Below are 27008 nucleotides of genomic sequence, written 5' to 3' on the forward strand. Positions count from 1 at the left end.
AGAAGTTACCTATTTGAATGTAACATCTGCAAGCAAACAAGCAAGCTCAGAGAGTGCCAGGGACTCCTCGGTTCAATTCTAGGCTACAGATATTCTCTTTTACTGGAAAGCAATAAACATACCTCAACCTTACATCTTTTGGAGTGGCTCCAAGTGTTATTGGGCTTAATTCAGGATGTAGATCTTATCAACAAAGCTTTAAATGGATTTAAATGCTTTCTTGAGGGATGAGAGAAGCGATTTGTTACTCAGTTTCCAGTGAGAGATAAAGATTTTCCTGATTCATTCAGCATTAAGTGGTTTTTAATATATGATCTAAAACATGTGTTTTTCAGAAAGTTACACCCATCGTTAACTGAATTGCTTTACTGTGAATGCTTATACTGTGTTAAGATACTTCTGAGTAAAATGTAATCTAGAAATACTTTTTAAAAGTCACTAAGAAACAGGCAATGAAAATTTTCCAGGTAAATACTGAGAAATAATACATTTTAGGCTTTAGCAAGTCTTTAAACTTTCCTGAACTTGTGCCCTCGCTAAAAGTACATAAAAGCTGTAAAGCATTATCTCCAGGACAGATCACAGATGCTTTTAACTCTGCTGTTGTGGTCAAATATACCAGCATGGACACATTAAAAGTTTTCAGGAATCTATTGTCGTTATAACCTAATCTGACAAGAGATTTAAGAATTGTGTTGTCTGAAACTGCAGCCATAGAGAAAGGAGAAAATTCAGGGGTGAAATGTAAAATTAGTTACTACCAGTTCTACGGGCGTGGCTTGGTGGAGGGGGGTTTAATGTGACTGGGTGGGCGTGGCCAACTTTTTTTTTTTAAACTTTTCAAAGCATTTTTTCTAATGCTTTGAAAAGCCTCTGCCAATCAGGTAACTCAGCTGGGATTGCCAGAGAGGCATTTTAAAAAATACCTCTCTGCCGATCAGCTGGGAGTTGCCAGAGACTTTTCAGCTGGGAGCCAGAGACTCAGCTGGGAGTTGCCAGAGACTTTTCAAAACATTTTTTTAACCACCTCTTCGGCCAAGAGGTTGCAGAAAAAAATGCTTTGAAAAGCCTCTGATGATCCCGGCTGAGCCGCGTGATCATCAGAGGCTTTTTTTTTTTACTTTTAAAAGCATTTTTTCTTTGGAAGAGGTTGTAGAAAAAATGCTTTTAAAAGTAAAAAAAAAGCCTCTGATGATTGTGCGGTTCAGCTGGGCATGGTGGGGGTGGTGGGGACAGGGATTTTCGCTACCGGTTCTCTGAACCACCTGCCGCCATCGCTACTGGATTGGGCGATCCGGTCCGAACCGGGAGCATTTCACCCCTGGGAAAATTCCATAATCAGAGATTCTATGACTTCGTAATCAATCACAACCATCCCTATGCCAAGAAAAAGAACTGCAGAAATCTAAAAACATTATTGTTACATTAAAATGAAAGTAGAAAATCAGGACGCCTCCTATTTACACCTTCTTGCTGTTTCTACCATGTAAAAAGTTTGTAACCCACCATCAGCATCTCTTTGGCTATCACAAACATCCAGCTGTGCCCATTGGCTGAATTCATAGGAAGAATCGCTGTTCACTCGACATATGTATAATCCCGCATCTTCTGCAGTTACTTGATTGAATATCAATTCTGGGGAATTCCCATATGGGACCTGAATTAGGATACAACAAAAACACATTGCACATATTGCCACAATAGGGAAGATTTTGGAAAGTATAATACAATAGTATTTACCTATATTACACACAAAAGCTGGTTTTGCTGATTGTTGGTTTAAACTAGAGCCGAGGTGGTGCAGTGGTTAGAGTGTAGTACTGCAGGTACTTCAGCTGACTGCTAGTTCAGCAGATCAGCGGATCAAATCTCACCGGGTCAAGGTTGACTCAGCCTTCCATCCTTCTGAGGTGGGTAAAATGAGGAACCAGATTGTTGTGGGCAATATGCTATTTAGTATACTGTCTTTGGTGTAAGCCGCCCAGAGTCCTCGGAGAGTGGGCGGCATAGAAATATGACAAACAAACAAACAAACAAACATAGATTGATTGGCGAACTCAGCCATTGTTCTATGTTGAGCATTATTTTAAACCAATAGAATAGAGTTTCAGCAAAGATCAGTCTGGAGTTCAGGCCTATTCATTCCCTGTTTGAAACAGATTAACTACGAAAAATGAAATCTCAAGTCCTCAAGATTTTAAAATTTGATTGATTGATTGATTCAATTTCTATACCACCCGTCTCAATCCAACTTACTCTTGTTCCACCTTATCTAACAATTATATTGTTATGTTATCTAATAATTTTCATTCTGAAAGACACAACATAAATATTATCAACACAACAATATTGTTAAAATGGATTAAAATGGAAGGCAAAATAAAGGTTGCCTGATAAATTTGTAGATGAGCAGGGAGTTAGTCTCTCCAATTCAGGACCAAGACTAAGAACACAAAGAGGAGCTTCTAAGGCATTATTGAGATCTAATGTGTTGACTTTTCATTGATTGATTCATTAATTGACTGACTGATTGATCAACTGATTGAATCATTGATCGACTCATTCATTCATTCATTCAACTACCTTACAACAGTTACAACAGTAACTTTAGGCAGTTTACAAAGTCACAACCGTAACTCTAGACAGTTTACAAAGCATGAATGATTTGTAAGGCAATGCAAGGCAAGAGAAATCAAGCAAATAACAGTAAGACTGCTAAAATCCACAAAACCAGTTATACACCAAAAGACATAGAATAGATCAACAAGTATAAGAGCCTGGTGGCGGAGTGGACTAAACTGCTGCTGTTAAAGTAGTACTTAGCTGCCAGCTGCCTGCAATTACTGCGAGTTCAATTCTCAGCAGGCTCAAGGTTGACTCAGCCTTCCATCCTTTCGAGGTAGGTAAAACGAGGACCCGGTTTGTGGGGGCAATAAACTGATTTTATATAAAATGGAACACCACTCAGGGGGGCCAAAAAGCCCTACTAAGCAGGTATATACAAAAGTATGAAGGCTATTGCTTAATGCATTGAAGGCACCCTGAGTCTCCGGAGAAGGGCGGCATATATAAATCGAAATAATACATAAATAAATAAATAAGTATGGTCACAAAATACTCTGCAGAAAAAGCCAGACTTGACGTGACCATGGGACACTGCAAACAGCCATAAATTCAGCCCATTTCCAAGCCCCCAAAGTGAGGTCATGTGACCATGGGGAGGGAGCTGATCATTGGAACTTCAAATCTGAGTTCCAATGTACCACTCAGGTAGGCCTGTGGGAACTTTGATTAGTTGCAGGTCGAGAACTGCCTATAAAGATTGCATACTTAGAACTGCAGCTTAATATAATAATATATTTCCATGCACACATCATAATGTTAATTCAATTAATTAAATAAATACCTATTTTAGATGTGAAGTGTACTTTTGAGAATGGGAAAATTTCATACTATATAGACCCAGGTTAAAATAAAATCAAAATATTACATGAAGAGTACTTAAACTTCAACAATAGTGAAATTTCAAGTTCTGCCAAATGCAAGGGTTTACCAGTAATGGAATAATTTAATATCCACAGGTCCTTATTCAACGCTGCTTAATGTCATAGAAATGTTTTGTCCAAAAAGAAACCAGTTAAATTCATATTTTAGTTGCATACTATAAACACCCATTCAACATTTTTATGAGTGCTGCCAAGATCCCTGCAATATACTGATTTTCCCTGTGAAATTACTATTCCTCAAATATGAAAAACATGTTTCTTTAAAAATCATGGGCACTGAAAAAATGGTATGTTGGCTTGAAGAAATGGGGTTATTTTACCATACATTTTATCCCACTTAAGTTTTCAAAATAACTTAAAAATAAGAACTTGGGAACTATTTTGTAATAGGCCTGTGGCCAGTATAGTATCATGATGTCAAACCTTCACACCTTGTGTGAGATGGATGGCCGAATAAACTGGTTTAAATAAAATAAACCCCTCAAATATAGAACAGACTAGAAAGGGGTGAAATCCAATTTTTTTCCCTACCGGTTCTGTGGGCGTGGCTTGGTGGGCATGGCAGGGGAAGGATATTGCAAAATCTCCATTCCCACTCCAGGGGAAGGATACTGCAAAATCTCCATTCCCTCCCCTCCTGGGGGAAGGATATTGCAAAATCTCCATTCCCACCCCACTCTGGGGCCAGCCAGAGATGGTATTTGCCAGTTCTCCGAACTACTCAAAATTTCCGCTACCGGTTCTCCAGAACCTGTCAGAACTTGCTGGATTTCACCCCTGAGACTAGGAGGCTAAAGTCATGCAGTTTTATATTACTTTTATTGATGTAAATATACTACAGGTAGTCCTCAACTTACAATTGCAATTGCGCACAAAATTTCTGTTGTTAAGTGAGGCATTTGTTAAGTGAATTTTGCCCCATTTTCCAACCTTCTTGCCTGAGTTGTTAAGTGAATCACCGCAGTTGATAAGTTAGTAACCCAGTTGTTAAGTGACTCGGGCTTCCCCATTGACTTTGCTCATCAGAAGGTCGCAAAAGGGGATCACATGACCCTGGGACACAGCAAAAGTCATAAATATGAATCAGATGCCAATCATCTGAATTTTGATCACATGATCATGGGGATGCTGGAAAGGTTGTAACTGAAAAATGGCCATAAGTCACTTTTTTTCACAGCCTTTGTAACTTTGAATGGTCACTAAATGAACTGTTGTAAATTGAGGACTACCTGTAGCAGAATCTTTCAGGTCTCAATAGGCTTTCATCCTCCCTCCCTTTATCCTCATGACACCTAGGGAAGCTTGCCTGAGATGTTTTTCTCAAGTTACAATTCTGCCCAGTGCACAGTTGAGATGTGGTCACGAAGATAAAACTTGGAAACACTTCTGCATACAGCATGTCACACTCAGCTCACAACAGAGAGGAGGGATAAACAGTATAAATAGAATAAAAACATTTTTTTAAAAAAAATTCTTATTCATTAAATTTGTTGCCATCTATCTTGCCCAAATAATAAATAAGATACAGGTAGTCCTCTACTTACAACCACAACTGAGCCTGAAATCTCATCCGTTGAGTGAAGCAGTCATTAAGCAAGATGCCGTGTGACTGCTTTGCTCAAAAAACGCAATCCAGGCTCTCCCAGTTGTGATCGTTATGTGGACCATTGTAGAGAGGGCCTGGATGAGAGAGAGAGAGACCAAGCTTCCCACCCAGTGCTGGGTTGCCCCCGGTTTGCACCAGTTCTATAGAACTGGTAGTAAAACCGGCGCGAGGCTCCGCCCACCGACCCCGACGTCATCAGAACGCTTCTGCGCATGTGCAGAAGAGCATGCGTGTGCACGAGCAAAGCAAGCGCCCACACGTGGCCCCCTTGCGAACCAGTAGTAAAGGTAAGTAGAACCCACCCCTGCTCCCACCACACCCAGAATGGGACAACTCTCCATGGCCAAGTCACCGTGGCCAACTTGCTGCAGGACAATTCAACACGAGATAACTCAAGACAGGGACAAGTAGAATTGCAGCTCTCCCCAACTTTGAGGATGTCTAACTTGAGAAGGTTCAAACCTGACACAAGACAAGGCCCGCTGCAATTCTACTTGCCCCACCAGGAGGGAGAACAATCACAAGAATGCTGATTTGAAATCTGTTCCTCTAGCACAGGGTGTCAAACTCAAGCCCTGTGGGCTGGATCCAGCCCTTGGGGTGCTTAGATCCGGCCCGCGGAGCCGGCCTAGAAATATCAAAGGATCAGCCCGTGGTGCCTCTGCAAGCCAAAACAGGCTGTGTGAGGCCTCCCGTGGTCCATTTTCAGGTGACACAGTGCTGCAGGAGGCCATGGAGGCCAAAAATGGGCCACAGGGGGATTGCATGAGCGCCCCCTCCATGGCCCATTTTCAGCCAGCAGTGCTGCAGGCCATGGAAGCCAAAAGCGGGCCATGGGAGGGGGGTTGTGTCACGCAAGGCCCCTGTGATCCATTTTCAGCCAGCAGGGTGTTGCAGGAGGTGTCCGTCCCTTCTCCCCACCGCCGCAGCCCACAGAAGAGAACTACAATGCTGATTTGGCCCTCAAAGAAATCCAATCTGACACCCCTGCTCTAGTGTGCTGAGGGATTTCGTAAATCAAGCATTATCTTTACATAGAATACATAGGAGTCTAACATCCCACAAGTCTTATGTTGTAAGGAAAAGATGAATGAAAATTATATTCAATATGAGATTGGAAACCTTATATGGACCTTTTGTTCAATGAAAAAAAAGACTGAATTGATGATTTATGTGTTTGGGAATGAAAAAGGCTTAAAGAGGGAGGGGAAAATTAAAATGGCAAATACTTGATGAAAAGAAGGTTAAAAGTCACAATTCTATGCTTGCTTGTTTTTTTATTTTCCATGTCTTCTTTTTTTCCTTTCCTTTTATATTTAATTTTATATACTAATACTTTCAATACTTGTATTGTCCTGAAAAGTTTTAATAAAAACATTAGAAAAAGAACATTGCATTCAATACGGTCCAAAATTTTCTACATTTTAGAAGCTACCACTTACATTCTAGTATATTTATTTACCATTTTTTTCTCTTTAAACCACTGATAATATAGGAGAGGATATCCTGTTGCCCAGCAGCTTAGTTTCACCATCTGGCCAGATAAAACAGCTTGGGATTCTGGTTCTACCATGATCTTTATACCTATGAAAAAGATAAGACCAATCTACATTTAACAAAAAGGAAGCTAATTATATAAACACACTGAAGTTTGCTTGCTTGCATATTTAATTGTGTGTTGGGTTTGTAAGGCTGTCTAATCATTTAAAAAAAAAACCCTCAAGACAGCATACAGGACAAATTGAAAATACAATATAATAGTAAAGGGCTAAGGAAATCTGTAAGAGCTGGAAGATGTGATCTCAGAACCATTGAACAAAATATTTCAGAGATCCTGGAGCAGAGGGGAACTGCCAAACTGGAAAAGAATTGATGTCATTCCAGTCATTCAAGAAGGGGAAAAAGTGGATCCAGGAAACTACATTTTAACATCAATAGCTGGGAAAATCCTAGAAAAGATAATTAAGCAACAATGGAAGTGGTGCTAACATCAATATCAAAAATTCCAGGTATCTTAGATAACACCTTATTCAACAAAAATAATATTTCATTACTTATTAGACTCCACTGCATTTATATGGAAAAGGCATCCTATTTTGAGATGCAATGAGATTAATGTTTCATTTAAGTATATGTTCATATAGTGTTCTATAATTGTTACATTTGGAAAGGAAGTTACTATATGCATCTACTCAACTATGAAATAAGATGCAAAATTTGTTGACGTTTACATTCTTTTGAACTATATTTATATCATTTGGAAATTGACTTTGGGACAAAGTAGGTGCTCCATTATTGAGCATTATAAAAAATTAACTTTTTTTTTTTTGCAATTTATGCAAAAAAAGAATCGATTTTATTAAGCAACTTATAAATGAATCACTTGTCTATGTAGATTCACTGTGGATTATCATGTCATATGAGTGTGACGTTTAATTCACAAAAAGCAATTTGACTCTTCACTGGCAGAATCCCGAAGACTCTTTCTAACAGGGAGGCAGAGCTTAAATAGATGTACACTAAACTGGAAGATGTACAGGTAGTCCTCAATTTACGACCGTAATTGAGCCTTCAATTTCGGTCACAACTCGTGATGATCATAAAGTAAGTCATGACGGTGTGCTCCCTTTTACCACCTTTATTGTGGAAGTCGTAAATCAAATGCAGTGGTAGTTAAGGAGAACCCACTGTTTGCCGCGGGGCATTTTTTTCTAGAAATTGGAAATAAACGCTGGTTTCAGGAAAAAATAAACATGGTCATGTGATTGCAGGATGCTTCAAACAGCTGTAAAGGTGGTTTGGTTGCCGAGTGTCCAAAATGCAGTCAGTGTTGTGGCCCACCAACAACCAACAGAGTTGGCAGCAGATTCGGACAGTGAGGAGGTTGGGGAGGAACGTGGGCCATTCCTGGAGACTGGGGAAGGCTTGGACGATGGTTCTGAGTCAGAAGCAGAGAGGGAGCCAAGGCCATCTGGTAGTTCTCTGCTGCCTCCGGAGTCTCTGGAGTCTGACATCAGCGAGGCAGAAGAACAGCGGGAGCCTGTTCCCATTGTGCGCATGCGCAGAGCTGCCAGGAGACAGGAACAATTAAGGAAACAGGGTCGACTTGGGAGTAAGGCTTGGAGATGATTGGCCCCTCCCATAAGACATAAAAGAGAAGCGAACGGGACGTGAGCTTTTGCAGGAAGCAATTAGTTCATCTGTCTGATTCCAGATTTGAAAATTCTGTTTGTGACTTTGTGCCAAGCTTGGCCTTGCCCTGCGTCTGGAAATTAGCTCTTTGGCAGCGTTCCACGTGAGATAGGTGGGTGTTGATAACCTTCCTCTGCAAGACTGTTTATCAAGCCTTGCGGACTGTAAATGAAAGTAGTTTACAGCCATATGAATTAAAGAGGTTTGCCAAGACTAAGTCTGTGCTGTTTAATTTCTAAGGAAGCCTAGGTCAGAAAAGTCATGTGACTGCTTAACGCATTGTAAGCCGCCCTGAGTCTCTGGAGAAGGGCGGCATATAAAAATAAATAAAAATAAATAAAAATAAAAAAATAAAAAAATGGGTGGTTCCATGTCAGAACTTTGAATAAACATCATGAATCCTTTTTTTGGGGTCCATTGTAACTCTGACTTGTTCCTAAGTGACTGGTCATAAGTTGACCACTGCCTGTCCAAGTCACAGAAAGGTTGTCATCTTTTCTTCCTTCCCTGACAGACTGCAAAGTCTTTTGGATTCGCTTAGTTATTAGATGGAAGCCAATATAATTGCATGTTTTAAGTCCAAGATGCAACTTGTAGTAACGTGATTATTAAGAGGTGGCCTAGGCTGAGAACTTAAAACTCACTTGGATTGAGCAACTGAAGTGCCTCCGTGTGTTGCAAGGACTGCAGCAATTCTGTCAACTCCGAAACGGTACAGCCTCTTTCACCCATTAGCTGAAGGAGACTCCAGCTGGGACTTCCTTCAGGAGCCAGAACTTGCAGAGAACAATGCTCCAACTCAAGAGAACTGCAAAGAATGACAACAAATAACAATAGCAATAATACATCTTTCTGTACATACAGTTAATTATGTGTGAGATCTAGATCGGTGTTTCTCAGAGTGGTAATTATAAGATGTGTGGACTTCAACTCCCAGAATTCTGGCTGGGGAATTCTAGAAGTAGAACTCCACACATCTTAAAGTTACTTAAGTTTGAGAAAAGACTGGTCTGGAATAAAATTGCAACTCTAGCACCCAGAAAGAATACCACAGACAAGAAAGAGCAAGTTGGCCTTACATAATAATCAAGAGAATGAAGATCTGTAGGGAGTTGCCTTCTCCTCTCCTTGCCCAACCCAATTAACTCCTCCAATTGATGAAAAACAGTGCTAGGCCAAGACTTCCTGCAATGATCTAAGGGAGGCTAGAAAAAAAGCACCAGGAAAATACAGATCAAACCTTCTTAAAAAGCCCCCATTAGCTCACACAGGCATGTTGATTTAGAAAGTAGGTGCAAAATTTGAGAATCCTCAAGTGGATGATTTCGCTCATTGCATTTCAACAGATAATCTTTTATTTTATGTACCCTGAGAGCATATGCACCAAGACAAATTCCTTCTGTGTCCAATCACACTTGGCCAATAAAAATCCTATTCTATTCTATTCTATTCTATTCTATTCTATTCTATTCTATTCTATTCTATTCTATTCTATTCTATTCTATTCTATTCTATTCTATAAGAATCTCTGGGCAATAGAGAACATAGTGTAAGTGTAATACTATATCATCAATGAGTGTGAGAACACATCAATAAAAGCAAACACAGAGTAAAACCAGAAGCAATAGCTAAATGGTGGCTTAAATATATAGAGAGTTTTTAAGGCTGTCACTTGAAAAACTCTTTCAATGATAGCCATGTGCTCCAACTGATCTCAAGGAATCTCACTGGAAGATGATCTTAGATTATTTTGGCCTTAGGTGAACAATAATAAAGTAACTATTCAGAATTAACTCCACACATTGTTCTTGGGCTTGATATCAGCCAGAGTGTGTGTGTGTGTGTGTGTGTGTGTGTGTGTGTGTGTGTGTGTGTAAGTAAGTAAGTAAGTAAGTAAGTAAGTAAGTAAGTAAGTAAGTAAGTAAATAAATAAATAAATAAATAAATAAATAAATAAATAATTTTATTTCTATACCGCCCTTCTCCCGAAGGACTCAGGGCAGTGTACAGCCTATTAAAAACACAAGACAACATCAATTAAAATAATTTAAAATTATTAAATGAATTCGGCTCAATTTAAAACCCCAGGAATTTAAAACCCAATTTAAAATTGTTATGTTGATAGCCCAGCTATCAACACTATTGGAAAGTGTAGAACTTTCCAATATAAAAAATAAACAATTTCTACATCTTGCACCCTCAGTCACCTGGCAGCTGCTAATTGCACCAGTTGTGATACCATATATCCGTGATGGCGAACCTATGGCACGTGTGCCACAGGTGGCACGCAGAACCCGCTCTGCGGGCACGCCAGCTGTCGCTCCAGCCCAGCTCCACCACACATATGCGCGCGCCTCCCGCCGGCCAGCTGGTTGTCGGGTCTATGCTGAGCATACGGGGGGAGGGGGGAAGGAGGGTGTATGTGGCGGATGTGCACGTGCATGCGTGGGGGGCGGGGTGCATGCATGGGGGGGCACTCGCATTGCATTTTGGGGCCTTGCACGGTGCCCCCGCGCCCCGTTTTGGCTTCTAGGTTGGTGCAGGAGGCCTTTCAGGCCCAAAATGGGGTGCCCCGGGCACCAACCTGGAAGCAAAAAATGGTTGAGGGGGGGAGCGGGGTGCATGCAGGAGGTCACGCGTGCATACGCAGGGGGCATCGTGTGTGCATGTGCGATGGCGAGGTACGCAGGGGGGATCACGCGTGCATTGCACTATAGATGTGGGCGCGTGGGCGCGCTATCGTGCACTCACGCTTTCAGCACTCAACGATAAAAAGGCTAGCCATCACTGCTGTATATGGATACTTTTTTAAAAAATAGTTTTTATTAGTTTATAATATAGTCTACAAAGAACATACAAAAGTAAATAGTAGGGAAAATAGGGAAGGGAAAGGGGAAGGGAAAAAGTGAAGGAAAGATTGGATTGGAATGGAATGGAATGGAATGGAATGGAATGGCATGGCATGGCATGGCATGGCATGGCATGGCATGGCATGGCATTGAATAGAATAGAATAGAATAGAATAGAATAGAATAGAATAGAATAGAATAGAATAGAATAGAATATTATGTGATTGGACACAGAAGGAATTTGTCTTTGGTGCATAAGCTCTCAGTGTACATAAAAGATATAAGTGATAAATCATGATCATAGTCCTCATAAATACATTCATCATGAATCATAAGATAAAGGGGAAAAAGAAAAAAAGGCATTGACTTCCGACTCCCTTTGGTGCAGTAGAATAAGGCATTAACATCAAACCTCAACTTTTTACTTTTACATAATTGTATTAATGAGCCATTCCTCTGGAAGACAAGAGTTTGGCGCTCTCCCTAGTCTCACCTTCCTCCACTGGAGACAATGGATCCCCCTAGCCCTGTCCGGGCTACCACAGGTGCCCCCAACACATGTGACATTGAGCTGACCACACCCATCCTGGTCACGCCCCCCCCAGGTCCTCCCCCCAGGTCAAACACATCCCTGATGAAGCCCTCAATGAAATTGAGTTTGACACCCCTGATCTAGTCTGACCCTCTGGAATCTATAAAACCTTTCCAAACATTGAAACCATCCCTGAGAGAGGGCTGCCTAGCTTCTTTTTAAAACCCTCCTGAAGTGGTGTTGTAAAGAACTTTTAGTGCAAGAAATCCTCAACTACATTTAGCAACTGGCGTCGACTGGCGGCCCCCAGGGGGAGAGCCTTCTTTGTGGGGGCACCTGCCATCTGGAATGAGCTCCCCCCGGAGATACGGAGGATCCCGGACCTGCGCGCTTTCCGCCGTGCCATCAAAACATTTCTTTTCCAGCGGGCCGGCCTGGCCTAACCTCTCTTTTAAACTGTTTTTTAAAAATTTTAAAATTTTAAAATTTTAAATTTGTCTTATGAATATGGGGTGTTTTAAATTTCGTTTTCCAGGCCAATTATTAATTGTATTTTAATGGTTTTTTTAACATTTGTATTATATGTATTTTATTTGGCTGTTCACTGCCCTGAGTCCTTCGGGAGTAGGGCGGTAAACAAATTCTAAAAAATAATAAATAATAAAAAAATAAATAACTGTTCAAAGTCACAACAGCACTGAAAAAAGTTGACTTACGACTGATCCTCGCACTTGCAACCGTAGCAGCATCCCCAAAGTCAAAATTTGGACACTTTGCAACCAGCATGTATTTTACGATGGTTGCAGCATCCTGAGATCATCACTTGGGATCTTCCCAACCAGCTTCTGACAAGCAAAGTCAATGGCGGAAGCCAGATTGACTTCAACACTGCATGATTCACTTAACAACTGCAATGATTCACTAGAATAGCCATGCCAAAAAAAAAGGTCATAAAATTGGGTGTGATTCACTTAACAAGCACCTTGTTTTCTAGCAATAGAAATTCTAATCCCAGTTGTGGTCATAAGTCAAGGACTACCTGTATGAGAGACTTTTTCCTTCTATTTAAGCAAAATAGAGATAATTGCAGCTTGCGCAATTTCTTATACTAGTTCCTCTAGCAAGGGTTGCTAGATTATCTTCTTTTATTTATTGCATTTTTATCCTGCCTTTATTACTTTATAAGTAATCCAAGGCAGTGAACATACATCTTCCTCGTCCTATTTTTCCCACAACAACAACAACCCTGTGAGGTGGGCTGGACTCAGAGTGCAAGACTGGCTCAAAAATCACCCAGCCAGCTTCCATGCGTAAGGAGGAACTAGAACTCGATCGCTTGGCTCTTAGACCAGCATCTTAACTAAACTGACCAGTATGTAATCCAAACTGTCTTGTATACAGGCAAGTCTCAGTTCAATCAGAATAAAGCTGGAGATCTTCTAGTCCAGGGGTCAGCAACCTGCGGCTCTGGAGCCGCATGTGGCTCTTTCACCCCTCTGCTGCGGTTCCCTGTCACTCAAAATATGCATCACAACAGCCAATGTGCGACACCCACTGGGATGTGATTTATTGAGCTTTTCAACCCCGGGTAGGCCAACCATGGATAAAAGGCCAACCAAGAAAAGAAAAGTTTCAGAAGAAAACAGAATGTTTAATTCAACTACCTATGCTAGTTTTGTGGCCGCTCAAGAAATAGTCAGGCACGGGAAGAGTTTTGTGGCTCCCAGTGTTTTCTTTTCTGTGGGAAACGGGTCCAAATGGCTCTTCTGAGTGTTTAAGGTTGCAGACCCCTGTCCAGTCTCTTCTTAAAAACCTCCAGTGATGAAATACCTACAACTTCCAAAGGCAAGCTGTTCCACTGGCTAATTGCCTCACCGTTAGGAAGTTTCTCCTTAATTCCAGGTTGCTTCTCCTTGATTAGGTTCCATCCATTGCCTTCTGGTGCTTTGGAACATAAGTTGACCCCCTCTTCTTTGTGGCAGCCCCTCAAATACTGAAATACTGCTATCATGTCACCGCTAGTCTTAGTCTTCTGAGCACCTATGATTGACTCTTTCCTGGACCGCACTTGTTGACTGTTTTGGAAACCGCCTACAGCAGTTCCTTGACTTCTCACCAAGGAAGAGGAAGTAGTGCCAAAATTTACTCGAAGCCTATACAGAAATGTGGAAATCATTCTGACTGGGACCAACAGAAGTTCTCTGTAGGAAGCCCTCAGCCCAGGTGGAGCCAGGCTCTTCTGTTTCTAGCTCTGAGTGGCCATCCACCCAGACCCAGGAGACAAGACACAACCAGGAGAACTAACAGATTAACAGAGTTGGAAGGGACCTTAAAGGTCATCTAGTCCAACCCCCTGCCCAAGCAGGAGACCCTACATCTGCCTCTACCTAGGACCGAACTCACAACCTCCTGATTGGGAGGCAAGAGCTCCACTGGGTCTTGTCTAGCTGCTCTTCGTCTTTATCCCAGGATCTTCAGAAGCCTCTCAATTTGACGGGAGGTGCCATCCTGCAGCCGCGACTCCAATACAGGTAGTCCTCGGCTTACGGCCACAACGGAGCTCCACATTTCTGTCGTTAAGCGAAACATCTGTCATCTGCTCCCTTTCACCATTTTTCTCCACAGCCACAGCTGTTAAGCGAGTCGCCGGGGCCATGAAATGAGTCAAACTGTCGCTAAGTGAATCTAGCCTTTCCATTGACTTCTGCTTGTCAGAAGAATGTCGCAAAAGGGGACCCCAGGACACCGCAACCGTCATAAATATGAATCGGTTGCCAAGCGGCTGAATTTTGATCCCATGACCTAACACATAACCTGGGGGATGCCCCAATGGTCGTTAAGCGTGAACACTGGGTCACTGTTTTTCAGGGCCACTGTAACTTTGAACGGTCACTAAACGAACCATTGTAAATCGAGCACTACCTGTATCCAGAGGCGCCTCCTTTCGCCTCCCAGCGGCCAGACGGCGCACTCCCCTCACCAAGAAAGGGATCATCGAAGGATCCCGGGCTCTCTTCAGGGCAGCTTCGGGGGATCCCTCTCTCCGTCCGCCTCCCGGGGATCCACTCTCCCTTTCTCCCTGCCCAGCTCTCTCTCTCTCTCTCTCACCTCAGCCGGACTCCGCCGCGGCTCCCGGCGAGCTGCGCCAAATCCCGCCAGCCCTTGCCCGGAGGTGCGCGATCCAATAAGTGGCTGAGACTCCTCAGCAGCCGCTCCGCCAGCCGGTGGATCAGCACCGGGACAGCCGGCAGGGATGCCGCCGCCGCCGCCGCCATCCCGGCAAGAACGAACTGAAGCCCGGCGGCCGGGGGTCCGGCACACACCCGGACGGCTCCGGCAGGCAGGGAAAGCGAAAGGGAAGGGGAAGTGCCGCCGCCCCTTCAGAGGCGGGGTCGGAGGCGAGGCGGACTGAGAGGCGCAGGCGGGGAATCTCCCGGGTAGCAGGAAGCCCGAGGGTGGCGGCGGCGGCGAAGAGTCCACGGGGGTGCGTGGGAGCCCCGGGCGCGCCTCAGAGGCAGAGAAACTGGAAAGTTCGGGACAGGCGGAGATTCGGCGATCTCGGCAGGCTTGGTTATTATTACTTGGATGGGAGACCACTAGGAAATCACCCAGGTTGCAGACTACGGCTGGGAAGTAATGCAAGAACAGCCTCCCAGGGGAAGGCAGCGCCGGAGCCTCAGCGGGCTTCTGACAATAAACGGCGTGGGAAAGAAAAAGGGGAATTTTCAGCTGTTTCTTTCTGCAGAAATAAGACGAGCTTCCCGCTTGGGACAGAGGTGCAAATCAAGCGCCCCCGAATCAAAGTTTGCTCAGAGGTTGATACAGAACGTTGCTTTGTTGTTGACAACAGGTCACCTCAAAAGAGGTTTTCTTTCAAAACATTAGTTTACATTGGGTTGCTTACACGTGTCCTTTTTGGTACAAGATTACATCTGTTGTATTTATCTCCTCCCACTTATGACTGTATGTAACTTGGTTGCTTGTAACCTTACAATTTATATTGTTTCCTAGTATGATTTGATTGCTTATTTATGCCCTATGACTATCATTATTATACCTTATGATTCTTGATTTTAGGATTTTAAATGTATTGTGAGCCGCCCTGAGTCTTCGGAGAGGGGTGGCATATAAATTGAATTAAATTGAAATTGAAATTGATGAACGCATCTTTTGTTTTATGTACACTGAGAGCGTAGGCACCAAGACAAATTCCTTGTGTGTCCAATCACACTTGGCCAATAACGAATTCTATATCTATTACAAGATAGCAAAAACCTTCTTAATCCTTTTATTATCTGGAGTTTCCTGATGCAATATCTGCAGTTTGTCCGTTTAGCAAGGAAGCTGTTGAAAGAGAGAAGGGGCTTAGACAGTACAGTAGATAATATAATAAAGTCTAACTTTGGGTGGCATGTTTTTACATAATTTGATAAATTCCTGCCTGACTTGGTGTTGAAAACATTTAACTGGGACCTTTTCTTATGAATGAGATTCCTTTCCTATAGAACTTTTACTGTTTTTGGTGTTGGTCCCTCTAGGAATTAAAAGAGGACTTTCCCTATTTGAAGGGTTCTATTATTTTATATTCTTCATCATTGTATATTTTTAAACTGTCATTAAGCTATCAGCTAGACCAGGCCCCTTCGTCTTTTGACCGTCCAGGTAGACCAGGAGGCATCTGGGAGTCACAGTAGCCTAGAAGGAAGCTTCACTGGTGATGGCAGGGGGAACCTTTGCTGAACCCCTAAAAGGAACATAGTGTAATTGTATGGGAGATTATGAGAAAAATCCCAAAGTCATAAACTACACTGGGAATTTGTTGTTGTTAGTTGCGAAGTCGTGTCCAACCTATCACAACCCCATGGACAACGTTCCTCCAGGCCTTCCTGTCCTCTACCATCCTCTGGAGTCCATTTAAACTCACACCTACTGCTTCAGTGACTCCAGCCAGCCACCTCATTCTCTGTTGTCCCCTTCTTCTTTTGCCCTCAATCGTTCCCAGCATTAGGCTCTTCTCCAGTGAGTCCTTCCTTCTCATTAGGTGGCCAAAGTATTTGAGTTTCATCTTCAGAATGTGGCCTTCTAAAGAGCAGTCAGGGTTGATCTCCTCTAGGACTGACCAGTTTGATCGCCTTGCAGTCCAAGGGACTCACAGGAGTCTTCTCCAGCACCATAGTTCAAAGGCCTCAATTCTTTCTTATGGCCTCAGCCTTTCTTATGGTCCAACTTTCACAGCCATACATTGCAACTGGGAAAATAGTGAAGTGGAAAACCACTTCTGTACTACCGCTAAGAAATGGCTATGGAGATTCTCAGTCATCCAAGTCATGATTGTCCCAAAAAGGCTTTTTTCAAGGGGCAACTGGACTTTCTGGTTTTTCTTTGAAGATGTTTTGCTTCTCATCCAAGAAGCTTCTTCAGCTCTGACTGGATGGTGAGGAATGGAAGGATTTATACTCTTTGCAGACAGCTGGTCATTTGCATCCTTTTAAGGTCACCTGAGTGGTACAAATGGGTGCGGAGCCTTCTTGGAACTGTTGAAAGGACTGTGTTGTAGACTGGAGATAAATGATGTCGTATCCCCACCCCCTCCGGAAACTCAAACACCAGGTGGCCAGTGCGCATGCGCCAGCTGGTCTTCGGGTTTCTGGTGCTCTAGCGTGTGTACACACATGCATTCCGGTTGGGCACTCGGTGCCGAAAAGGTTCACCATCAGTGCCCTATACCCAGTGGTGGGATTCAAGTAATTTAACAACCGGTTCTCTGCCCTAATGATTTCTTCCAACAACCAGTTCACCAAACTGCTCAGAAAGTTAACAACCGGTTCTCCCGAACTGGCTGAATCCCACCACTGCCTATACCATTTCAGACAAATAGTTGTCTAATCTCTTCTTATATACTTCCACTGTTAAAGAATTCACAACTTCTGGAGGCAAGTTGTTCCACTGATTAATTGTTCTAACTGTCAGGAAATTTCTCCTTAGTTCTAAGTTGCTTCTCTCCATGATTAGTTTCCACCCATTGCTTCTTGTCCTGCCCTCAGGTGCTTTTTAAGAAGAGTTTTTAAGAAGAGATTGGACAACTGTTTGTCTGAAATGGTGTAGGGCAGGGGTGTCAAACTTGCGGTCCAGAGGCTGGATGTGTCACGCACTGGCCATGCCCACCTCCGTTTTAACAAAGGGGGAAAAAGTCACAAAAAGCTGGCTCAGGAGTTCTGGGAGTTGAAGTCCTAGGGCCTGGTGGCTCAGCAGACTGATAGCATTGTGATTAACACCAGCTGTCTGCAATTACTGTAAGTTCGAATCTCACCAGGCTCAAGGTTGACTCAGCCTTCCATCCTTTCTAAGATAGGTAAATTGAGGACCCGGATTGTGGGGGCAATAAGCTGACTTTGTATAAATATACAAAAGTATGAAGGCTATTGCTTAACACATTGTAAGCCGCCTTGAGTCTCCGGAGAAGGGCGGCATATAAATCAAATTAAAAAATAATAATAATAAAAAAGTCCACAGGTTGTAAAAGAGCCACATTTGCCCACCCATGGACTAGAAGACCTCCGAGGTCCATTCCTAGTCTAGTCCAGTCCAGTCCAGTCCAGTCCAGTCCAGTCCAGTCCAGTCCTGTCCTGTCCTAGTCTAGTCTAGTCTAGTCTAGTCTAGTCTAGTCTAGTCTAGTCTAGTCTAGTCTAGTCTAGTCTAGTCTATTCCCAGTGCATGAATGATTATTCTTAGACCAATGATATATTCCTTTATTTAAGATGAGGAAGAGTATAAAATATTTTAAATGTGATTATATCAATTGCTGGAACTTTTTTGTATAAAAGAGCTCTTTTTTGGCACTGGTTTATCTGCAGAGCAAGGTATCTTTTGCAAAATGGCACTTGGAGTACCTCCAGATGGACAATTACCAATTCCACAGATAAAAAGCATAGTACAGCTTTTTTAATTTTCTCTTTTTAATGGATTTTTTTTTCTGCCTATATGTTAAGAATAAAGGCTGAAGACCCAAGGGGGAGCGAGGGAAAGGATGCAAATGGAAGACAGTATCAGCTGGATCATATATATCTTTAAAGTTCTTTTAATGAGGCAGGAGAATTGCCCAATAACCATCTCAGTTGGAAGCTCAATTAGCTTTGCAGTGAACCCAGTGAAGTTTCCATAAGTTAAAAATTGTTTATGTAACTTTATTGCAAGATTGGTTGGGCAATAAAGGTTTACATATTGTTTATACCAGTTCCAGAAATATGTAGACTATTAAAATCTGATTTTTTAAAATTTGTAGGCCTTTGGAGAGGTTGTTCTATCGATTATGCATTCATATAAAAGTATTGCTTTGTTGCTTTGTTTCATTTCTGCTGAATAACTAAGCCAATGTGTTTCAGAATTAATCTGAAACATTCCTTCTTGTAAGATAGGCCCTTCTAGGTATCCCTATTGAATGAGGTAGAAGAGATTTCTTCAGCCCTGTTCCAAAAAAGCTAATATCAGCATCAGGGAGAAAGATTGAGAGAAAAGGTTATACAACCTCAAGACACCATTTTCTTAGAAATTAGTTTGTTTTCTAGAAAAACAAACATTAGAATAGAACAGAATTGAATTGAATAACAGAGTTGGAAGGAACCTTGGAGGTCTTCTAGTCCAACCCCTGCTTAGGCAGGAAACCCTACACCACGTCAGACAAATGGTTATCCAACCGCTTCTTAAAAACTTCCAGTGTTGGAGCATTCACAACTTCTGGAGGCAAGTTGTTCCACTGATTCATTGTTCTGTCAGGAAATTTCTCCTTAGTTCTAAGTTGCTTCTCTCCTTGATTAGTTTCTACCCATTGCTTCTTGTCCTGCCCTCAGGTGCTTTGGAGAATAGCTTGACTCCCTCTTCTTTGTGGCAATCCCTGAGATATTGGAATACAGCTATCATATCTCCCTTAGTCCTTCTTTTCATTAAACTAGCCATGCCCAGTTCCTGCAACCATTCTTCATATGTTTTAGTCTCCAGTCCCCTAATCATCTTTGTTGCTATTCTCTGCACTCTTTCTAGAGTCTCCACATCATTTTTATATCGTGGCGAACATTGATGTTCTCCATTTCAGGGTCAAACTTCCCCCAAGTACAGATAGTCCTCGACTTATGACCACAATTGAACCCAAAATGTTGTTGTTAAGTGAGACACTTGTTGATTGAGTTTTGCCCCATTTTACCACCATTCTTGCCACAGAATGCAATTGATTCACTTAACAACTGTGTTAACAACTGGTTTACTTAACCAGTTGTTAAGTAAAACTGACTTCCCCATTGACTTTGCTTGTCTCAAAAGATCTCAAAAGGTGATCACATGACCCTGCTCCAGTTGTTTTGGGCTTGCACCCAAGGCGTCTGTTAATATTGGTACTACTTTTGCTTTCTTTTGCCACAGTTGTTCTATGTATAAAGTCTACGTATATTTACCCATGTAGCATGGCTGCAGGTATTATTTATCCTTATTATCCTCTTTACTTCCGCCTCTTATTAGTATTATTTCATTATGATGATGATTATTCTGTTGCTTTGCATGTAAACGAAGACAAATTTCTTGTGTGTCTAATCACACTTGGCCAAATAAAGAATTCAATTCAATTCAATTCAATTTCTATTTGTATATCTTTGTATTTTGTTATCCTTTCCAATTTTTTCTCTTCTATTCTGCTTTCTCCAAGTACTGCCACATCCACTATCCAGACTTTTTGGTCTTTCTTATCAACAATTGTTAAGTCTGGAATGTTATACAGCAGGTGCCTGTCGGAATAAATTATTATTGTTGTTGTTATTTATTGTTTTAATGTTTACTGGCTTTTAATGTTTCTAAGCCATCCAAAGTCACCCCTAGGCATATTGGGCAGCATACAGATTTAACAAAGGTCCCTTCTAACAGAGTTGGAAGGGACCTTATAGGTCATCTAGTCCAACCCCCCACTCAAGCAGGGGACCCTATACCATTTCTGACAAATGGTATACGGTCTTTCAATCTTTTTCTTGAAAGTCTCAAGTAATGAAGTAACTACCAGTTCTCCAGAACCTATCAGAACCTGCTGGATTTTACCCCTGAATTAATGGCTTTCAATTGCTCGTCAAGAAAGCAGATATGGAAAACACATTTATGAATTAAATTACTTGAGTCAAAAAATTAATAATGCCTAACAGCCCTTCTTCTTTTTTTTAAAAAAAAAATAAAATTGAATAAGGAAAGATGTTACTCAAAGGGATGGACTTAAAGAATCCTATCAAGATCTCCTTGGGATCATGGATCACCTGCTGTGTTGTGATTAAATAGTTTACCCTTTACGGACATGCAGTGATATGATCACACCCGGCAAAACAACATTGATACTTTCAACCTTCTTGGCTACAAGTGAGAATTATTTACAACTTGTCGAAGAGGAATAGTAGAGCAAAAGAACGAGCCACACATGCCCTTCTACAAACACCGTTCCAAAGTAAGTGTGTGTGTGTTCATTTACCATTTCATTTAGCAGAAAGGTTGTGGGTCTGTTGTACAGCCGAACGGGATTTCTCTGTTTAGTTACAATGAATTTTGAAGGGCTGGGTTTTTTTTTTTGATTCATATTAAAATATACTATAGTTAACCACCCTTGTTATTAATTACATAGTCTATGGTAAATGATCTAGATTTTCCTTTAGGTTTTGAAATATCTTCATAATGTTTCAGGATGTTCCAAAAATAGTATCATTAAATCTTTCCTCATATGCCAGATAATTTGGGGGGGGGGGGGCGGAATGGGGGAAAGCAACGTAATCTTTTGACCCTTTGTAAACAATGACTATGATTTCCACAACTGTGGTTATGTATTAATAACCTTGAAAACTTCCTTTGCCTTTTGTATATGTCATCATATAAAATACCTAAAATTAATGAGATTTTGTTAGTGTATATTTCTGGATATACCGCCCTGAGTCTTCGGAGAGGGGCGGCATACAAATTGAATTAATTGAATTAATAAATACATACAATGTAGGCTGAAAAGAAACAGTGCATGTTGAATGTATCGTATATAGTTACAAGATGCAGATTTAAAAATAGACTAGGATGGGATCGGCATGTCTCTGTGCCTGACTAGATTTCATTAGCTGCCCTTAAATTAAATTACACACAACTGATATTTCTTCTATTTAAGTTATTCTCTGCCTTCCACTCAGTGTTGACTCATGGTGCCTGCCTGGATTAATGCTTGCAGTTTTCTTGGCGAGATTTTCAGAAATGATTTGCCACGGCCTCCTTCCTAGGGCTGAGAGAAAGGGGCCCCAGGTCACCCAAGGCAAGATTAGAATTTTTGTTCTCAAAGTTTCTAACTTTAACCACTATAATAAATTGGCTCTCATGTATGCATGTCTATGAGTAGATATGTGGTGTGTGTCTGTCTGTATATGTGTTTATGCATGCATGCATGCGTGTGTATAAGGTAAAGGTAAAGGTTCCCTTCACACATACGTGCTAGTCATTCCTGACTCTAGGGGGCGATGCTCATCTTCGTTTCAAAGCCGAAGAGCCAGCGCTGTCCAAAGACGTCTCCGTGGTTATGTGGCCGGCATGACTAAATGCCAAAGGTGTACAGAACGCTGTTACCTTCCCGCCAAAGGTGGTCCCTATTTTTCTACTTGTATTTTTTATGTGCTTTTGAACTGCTAGGTTGGCAGAAGCTGGGACAAATAATGGGAACTCACCCCGTTACTAGGGATTCGAACCACTGAACTGCCGATCTTTCGATCAACAAGCTCAGCGTCTTAGCCACTGAGCCACTGCGTCATATCTATGTGTGTGTGTGTATAATCTATCTCTATCTCTCTTTCATCTACCCTATATCTATCTCTATTCCTCTCTCTCTCTCCCTCTGTCCATCCATCCATCCATCCATCCATCCATCCACCTAGGTTCTTCAAGGTAGTGCCACCAACAGTTCCTATATATCATGTATTGGTTTGGTGTGTTCTGGAATAAACTTCCCTCTTATTCTTCAGTTACTCAAGCTTTCCCTTCGATCTTTTCCTTCCAAGATTAGTTTAGATCTCCAGAAATGTTTCTTTTTCTGACATGGTATGGATCCCCACCTCAGTTGCTCAGTTGGGACCCCCAATTGGGACCCCCATGGACCACAGCCAGCCCCTGTCTGTCCTCCATTTCCTTTAGGATTGAGTAATAAGATAGTATGCTTTAATTCACTCCAATATCCCTGGTGATGTTGGAAAATGTTATTAGCCGTTAAGTGAGGGAAGGGTTCCTGATTTTTCTAAAACTTGTCAAACTGTTTTAAAACTCTGCTACTTCAAGGGGAACTGACCCATCTGGACTATTCAGCCAGAATGGTGATGCTGAAAGTAGGTGGCTCAGTGGCTAAGACGCTGAGCTTGTCGATCGAAAGGTCGGCAGTTCAGCGGTTCGAATCCCTAGTGCCCCGCAACGGGGTGAGCTCCCGTTACTTGTCCCAGCTTCTGCCAACCTAGCAGTTTGAAAGCATGTAAAAAATGCAAGTAGAAAAATAGGGACCACCTTTGGTGGGAAGGTAACAGCGTTCCCTGCACCTTTGGCATTTAGTCATGCTGGCCACATGACCACGGAGACGTCTTTGGACTCTTTGGCTCTTCGGCTTTGAAACAGAGATGAGCAGTGCCCCCTAAAGTTGGGAACGACTAGTACATATGCGCGAGGGGAATCTTTACCTTTATCTTTAGGGAACACTTTACCTCCAGAGTCTTGAATAGCAACCTCAATAACTGTTCTCAAAGGGCTGTGAAAACGGAGCTTTTAATTACTCTGTTGTAATGAAGAGTGAGGGAAGATGGATTTATTGGAGGTGAGGTTTGTTTTAATGGTTTTATGCAAGGGTGTCAGCAGAGGCTCAAGGAAGTCAAGATGCTGCTATAGCTGTGAATGTATGATCAAAGTCTCATCCCTTTTGATGTGCATCCTACACGTAAGACATGTAGAAAGGGGGTGAGGCTCCATTCCAACAGTTGTGGGTGCCATCTGGATCTTTTGCCCCACTCACTACTCCTGATGTTCATGTTCAGCTTTTCTAAACCTATCAGGCACCCTTGCAATAACAATAGCACTTAGACTTATATACTGCTTTACAGCCCTCTCTAAGCAGTTTATAGAGGCAGCATATTGCCTCCAACAATCTGGGTCCTCGTTTTAGCAACCTCTGAAGGGTAGAAGGCTGAGTCAACCTTGAGCCGGTCAGGATCGAACTCCTGGCAATGAGCAGAGTTACTGCATTCTAACCACTGTGCCACCATGGCTCTTGTAATAGCAATACAGCAATACAGTGGTGGGTTTCAAAAATTTTTACTACCGGTTCTGTGGGTGTGGCTTGGTGGGCATGGCATGGGTTGGTGGTTGTGGCTTGGTGGGCGTGGCTTGGTGGGCGTGGCAGGGGAAGGATACTGTAAAATCTCCATTCCCTCCCTTATCCAGGGGAAGGATACTGTTAAAAATCTCCATTCCCTCCCCAATCCAGGGAAAGGACACTGTAAAATCTCCATTTCCTCCCCACTCCAGGAAAAGGTTACTGCAAAATCCCCATTTCCTCCCGATCAACTGGAACTTGGGAGGCAGAGAATAGATGGGGGTGGGGCCAGTCAGAATTTTTACAACCGGTTCGCCGAACTACTCAAAATTTCCGCTACCGGTTCTCCAGAACTGCTCAGAACCTGCTGAAACCCACCTCTGCAGCAAAACACACACACACACACAAAAACACACACACCTTCAAAGATAACTGGTTGCCCTTAATTTCCAGAAATGGGACAAATGACTTCCCTATGTAATTCTCCATTCAGAGTTTTCAGAAAGGCTGACAAACCCACTTTTATTCTGAATAATATCAATGGCTGCTAATTGATTCTTAACTGCCCAACGATCATTTAATTTGTTTTTAGTTACACTAGAAGCCGTAACCTTGGATCTGAGAATATCATTTTCAAAAGATGGAACAACCTGCCAAAGCATATGAGGGTCAAATCTCACCACAGATGTTATGGGATGGACTGGGCTAGTACATCACAATAAATCATGCTTTACTTAATCACGTTAGCTGAACAAACTATGGTTGATTGAATTCACACCTCACACTGAGCCGCCGGGTCATAATTTATAAGCTGTGACAGCTGTGTCTGAACTGTGGCTCCGTCCACTAGATGGCGCCGCTCGGTTATTCCAGCTTCTCCACACCTCACAGATAATATTACAGAAACATCTGTCATAGGAGGCACGTATACGCGCATATAATATTACCTTATTTTGCAGGCCGCTAAAAGAATGACGTTGCCATGTCCAAAGCACATTCAAAGAACAATGGATAAATGCAGCCTGTCCCTTTGACTAGCTGTGCAAGGGCATTTGAAGCAGAAAAGGCTCCCCCCTACCTACCCCAGGTTTTCCTTTCTTTAAACACACCGGAGTGAAAAGATAAGGAACATACACAAACCAACCGCCACCAGTGTGAATGAGCACATAAAGAAGGCTTGAATGATTGGGTGCAGCTGCCAGGCCTTGATTAAAATAACAGGTGGTGCAAAGCTCAACCAAGCATGCCTGATTTTTAATGCTTCTTTTTGAGTTCCCCAGGTTCCAGAAAGCATAAGGGATTTAACTTCCCTCTGCACCACCTCCACGGATCAAAGCCATTTACACGGCTGTATTATTACAACCCTTTGGTCTTTTTACATCAGAGCCCAGTTCTTGGTTACTATTATTCATTCACCCCCCCCCACCCCTTTTAGCCAGGCTGTTAGTCATTCTCTTGTTTAAAAAGAACCAAGCAAAGAAATTGGTGTTCTTTTGGTAACAGTATTTGCATTTTGAAAGAAGGGAAGAAAAAAAGCTTTGCTTTAGAAAACCCCTCCCATGCTGATGTGGTTATGTAAATTGCAGGACATTCAGCATTGGCTTCTCCGTGCATTTTTTAAAGGCTTTTCCTGTACCTGTTTAAATTCCTCATCATACGAGCCTGATTTAGCTTTCAACCTAGCTACATTTTATATTAGAAGTAGATGATGTGGTGCTCACATAGCAATAGCAATGGCACTTAAACTTATATACGGCTTTACTTTGCTTTATAAAAGCAGTTTACAGAGTCAACACATTGCTCCCAACAATCTGGGTCTTCATTTTACTGACCTCGGAAGGCTGGAAGGCTGGAAGGCTGAGTCAACCTTTAGCTGGTCAGAATTGAACTCTTGGAGTGAGTTAGACTGCATTAGAACGAACTAATTAGAACTAGTGCAGTGTTTCTCAACCTTGGTAGCTTGAAGATGGGTGGACTTCAACTCCCAGAATCCTCCAGCCAGCAGCGCTGGCTGGAGGATTCTGGGAGTTGAAGTCCACCCATCTTCAAGCTTCCAAGGTTGAGAAACACTGAATTAGTGGTTAGTGCATTCTAACCACGTGCCACCACAGCTCATATTCCTTTGGGCCCACCAGTCCCCCTGCTTCATCAGACTGTTAATTATTTTTTTAAAAAAACATTAAAATTAATGGGAAGGTGTAAAATTAAGTGCTGCAAAGTACAATGCTGGTCTCTAGCAAGATTCACAAGAAAGTTTCTAGGTCCTCTTTAGGTAGAATGGGACAGCTTGCCACAGCCAATTTACCACGGGCAACTCGCCACAGCCAACTCACCACAGGACTACTCCCCATGGCCAACTCCCCATGGAACAATTTACTGTGGGACAATTCAACAATTCTACTTAATTATTTAAAATAAGTCAAACCTTATTTTAATTTTTGTCACTCCCATTTCATTTTATTCTTCCTTTGGCATCATTTCTTTAATGATTCTATTCCACCGTTTGTTGATGTTAGTATAACTCTTAATCCGTGATGAGTTGTCCCGCAGAGAGTTGGCTCTGGAGAGATAGCCACGGGAAGTTAGCCCTGATGAGTTGGCCATAGTGAGTTGTCCTAGACCAGAGGTATCAAATTCATGGCCCTTGGGCCGGATGCGTCCTGCACTGGCCACGCCCACCCCTGGTTTAGCGAAGGAGGAAAAAGTCGTGAACCCCCCACTCAAGCAGGAGACCCTACACCATTTCTGACAAATGACAGTCCAGTCTCTTCTTGAAAGCTTCCAGTGATGAAGCTCTCACAACTTCCGAAGGCAACTTCTGTTCCATCGGTTGATTGTTCTGTCAGAAAATTCCTCCTTATTTCTAGATTGAATCTCTCTTTGTTCAGTTTCCATCCATTATTCCTTGTCTGGCCTTCAGGTGCTTTGGACCCCCTGCTCTCTGTGACAGCCCCTCAACTATTGGAACACTGCTATCATGTCTTCC

General features: G+C 42.3%; 1 protein-coding gene across 1 annotated transcript in view; it reads right to left on the minus strand.

Annotated features, from left to right (window-relative positions):
* The window catches only part of MALT1 (MALT1 paracaspase), a 48608-nt gene extending 33648 nt beyond the window's left edge, over positions 1 to 14960 (minus strand). The window contains exons 1-4 of the mRNA XM_070934565.1: positions 14794 to 14960; positions 8949 to 9112; positions 6575 to 6696; positions 1507 to 1657 (exon numbers count right to left, since the gene is read on the minus strand). Of these exons, the coding sequence (XP_070790666.1) occupies positions 1507 to 1657; positions 6575 to 6696; positions 8949 to 9112; positions 14794 to 14960 (604 nt within the window). The remainder of the gene's footprint in view (positions 1 to 1506; positions 1658 to 6574; positions 6697 to 8948; positions 9113 to 14793) is intronic.
* Positions 14961 to 27008: the final 12048 nt, after the last annotated feature.

Source organism: Pituophis catenifer, unplaced genomic scaffold (genome assembly GCF_029215685.1).
Source record: "Pituophis catenifer annectens isolate HBS135680 unplaced genomic scaffold, rPitCat1.0.hap2 SCAF_2, whole genome shotgun sequence".
NCBI lineage: Eukaryota > Metazoa > Chordata > Lepidosauria > Squamata > Colubridae > Pituophis > Pituophis catenifer.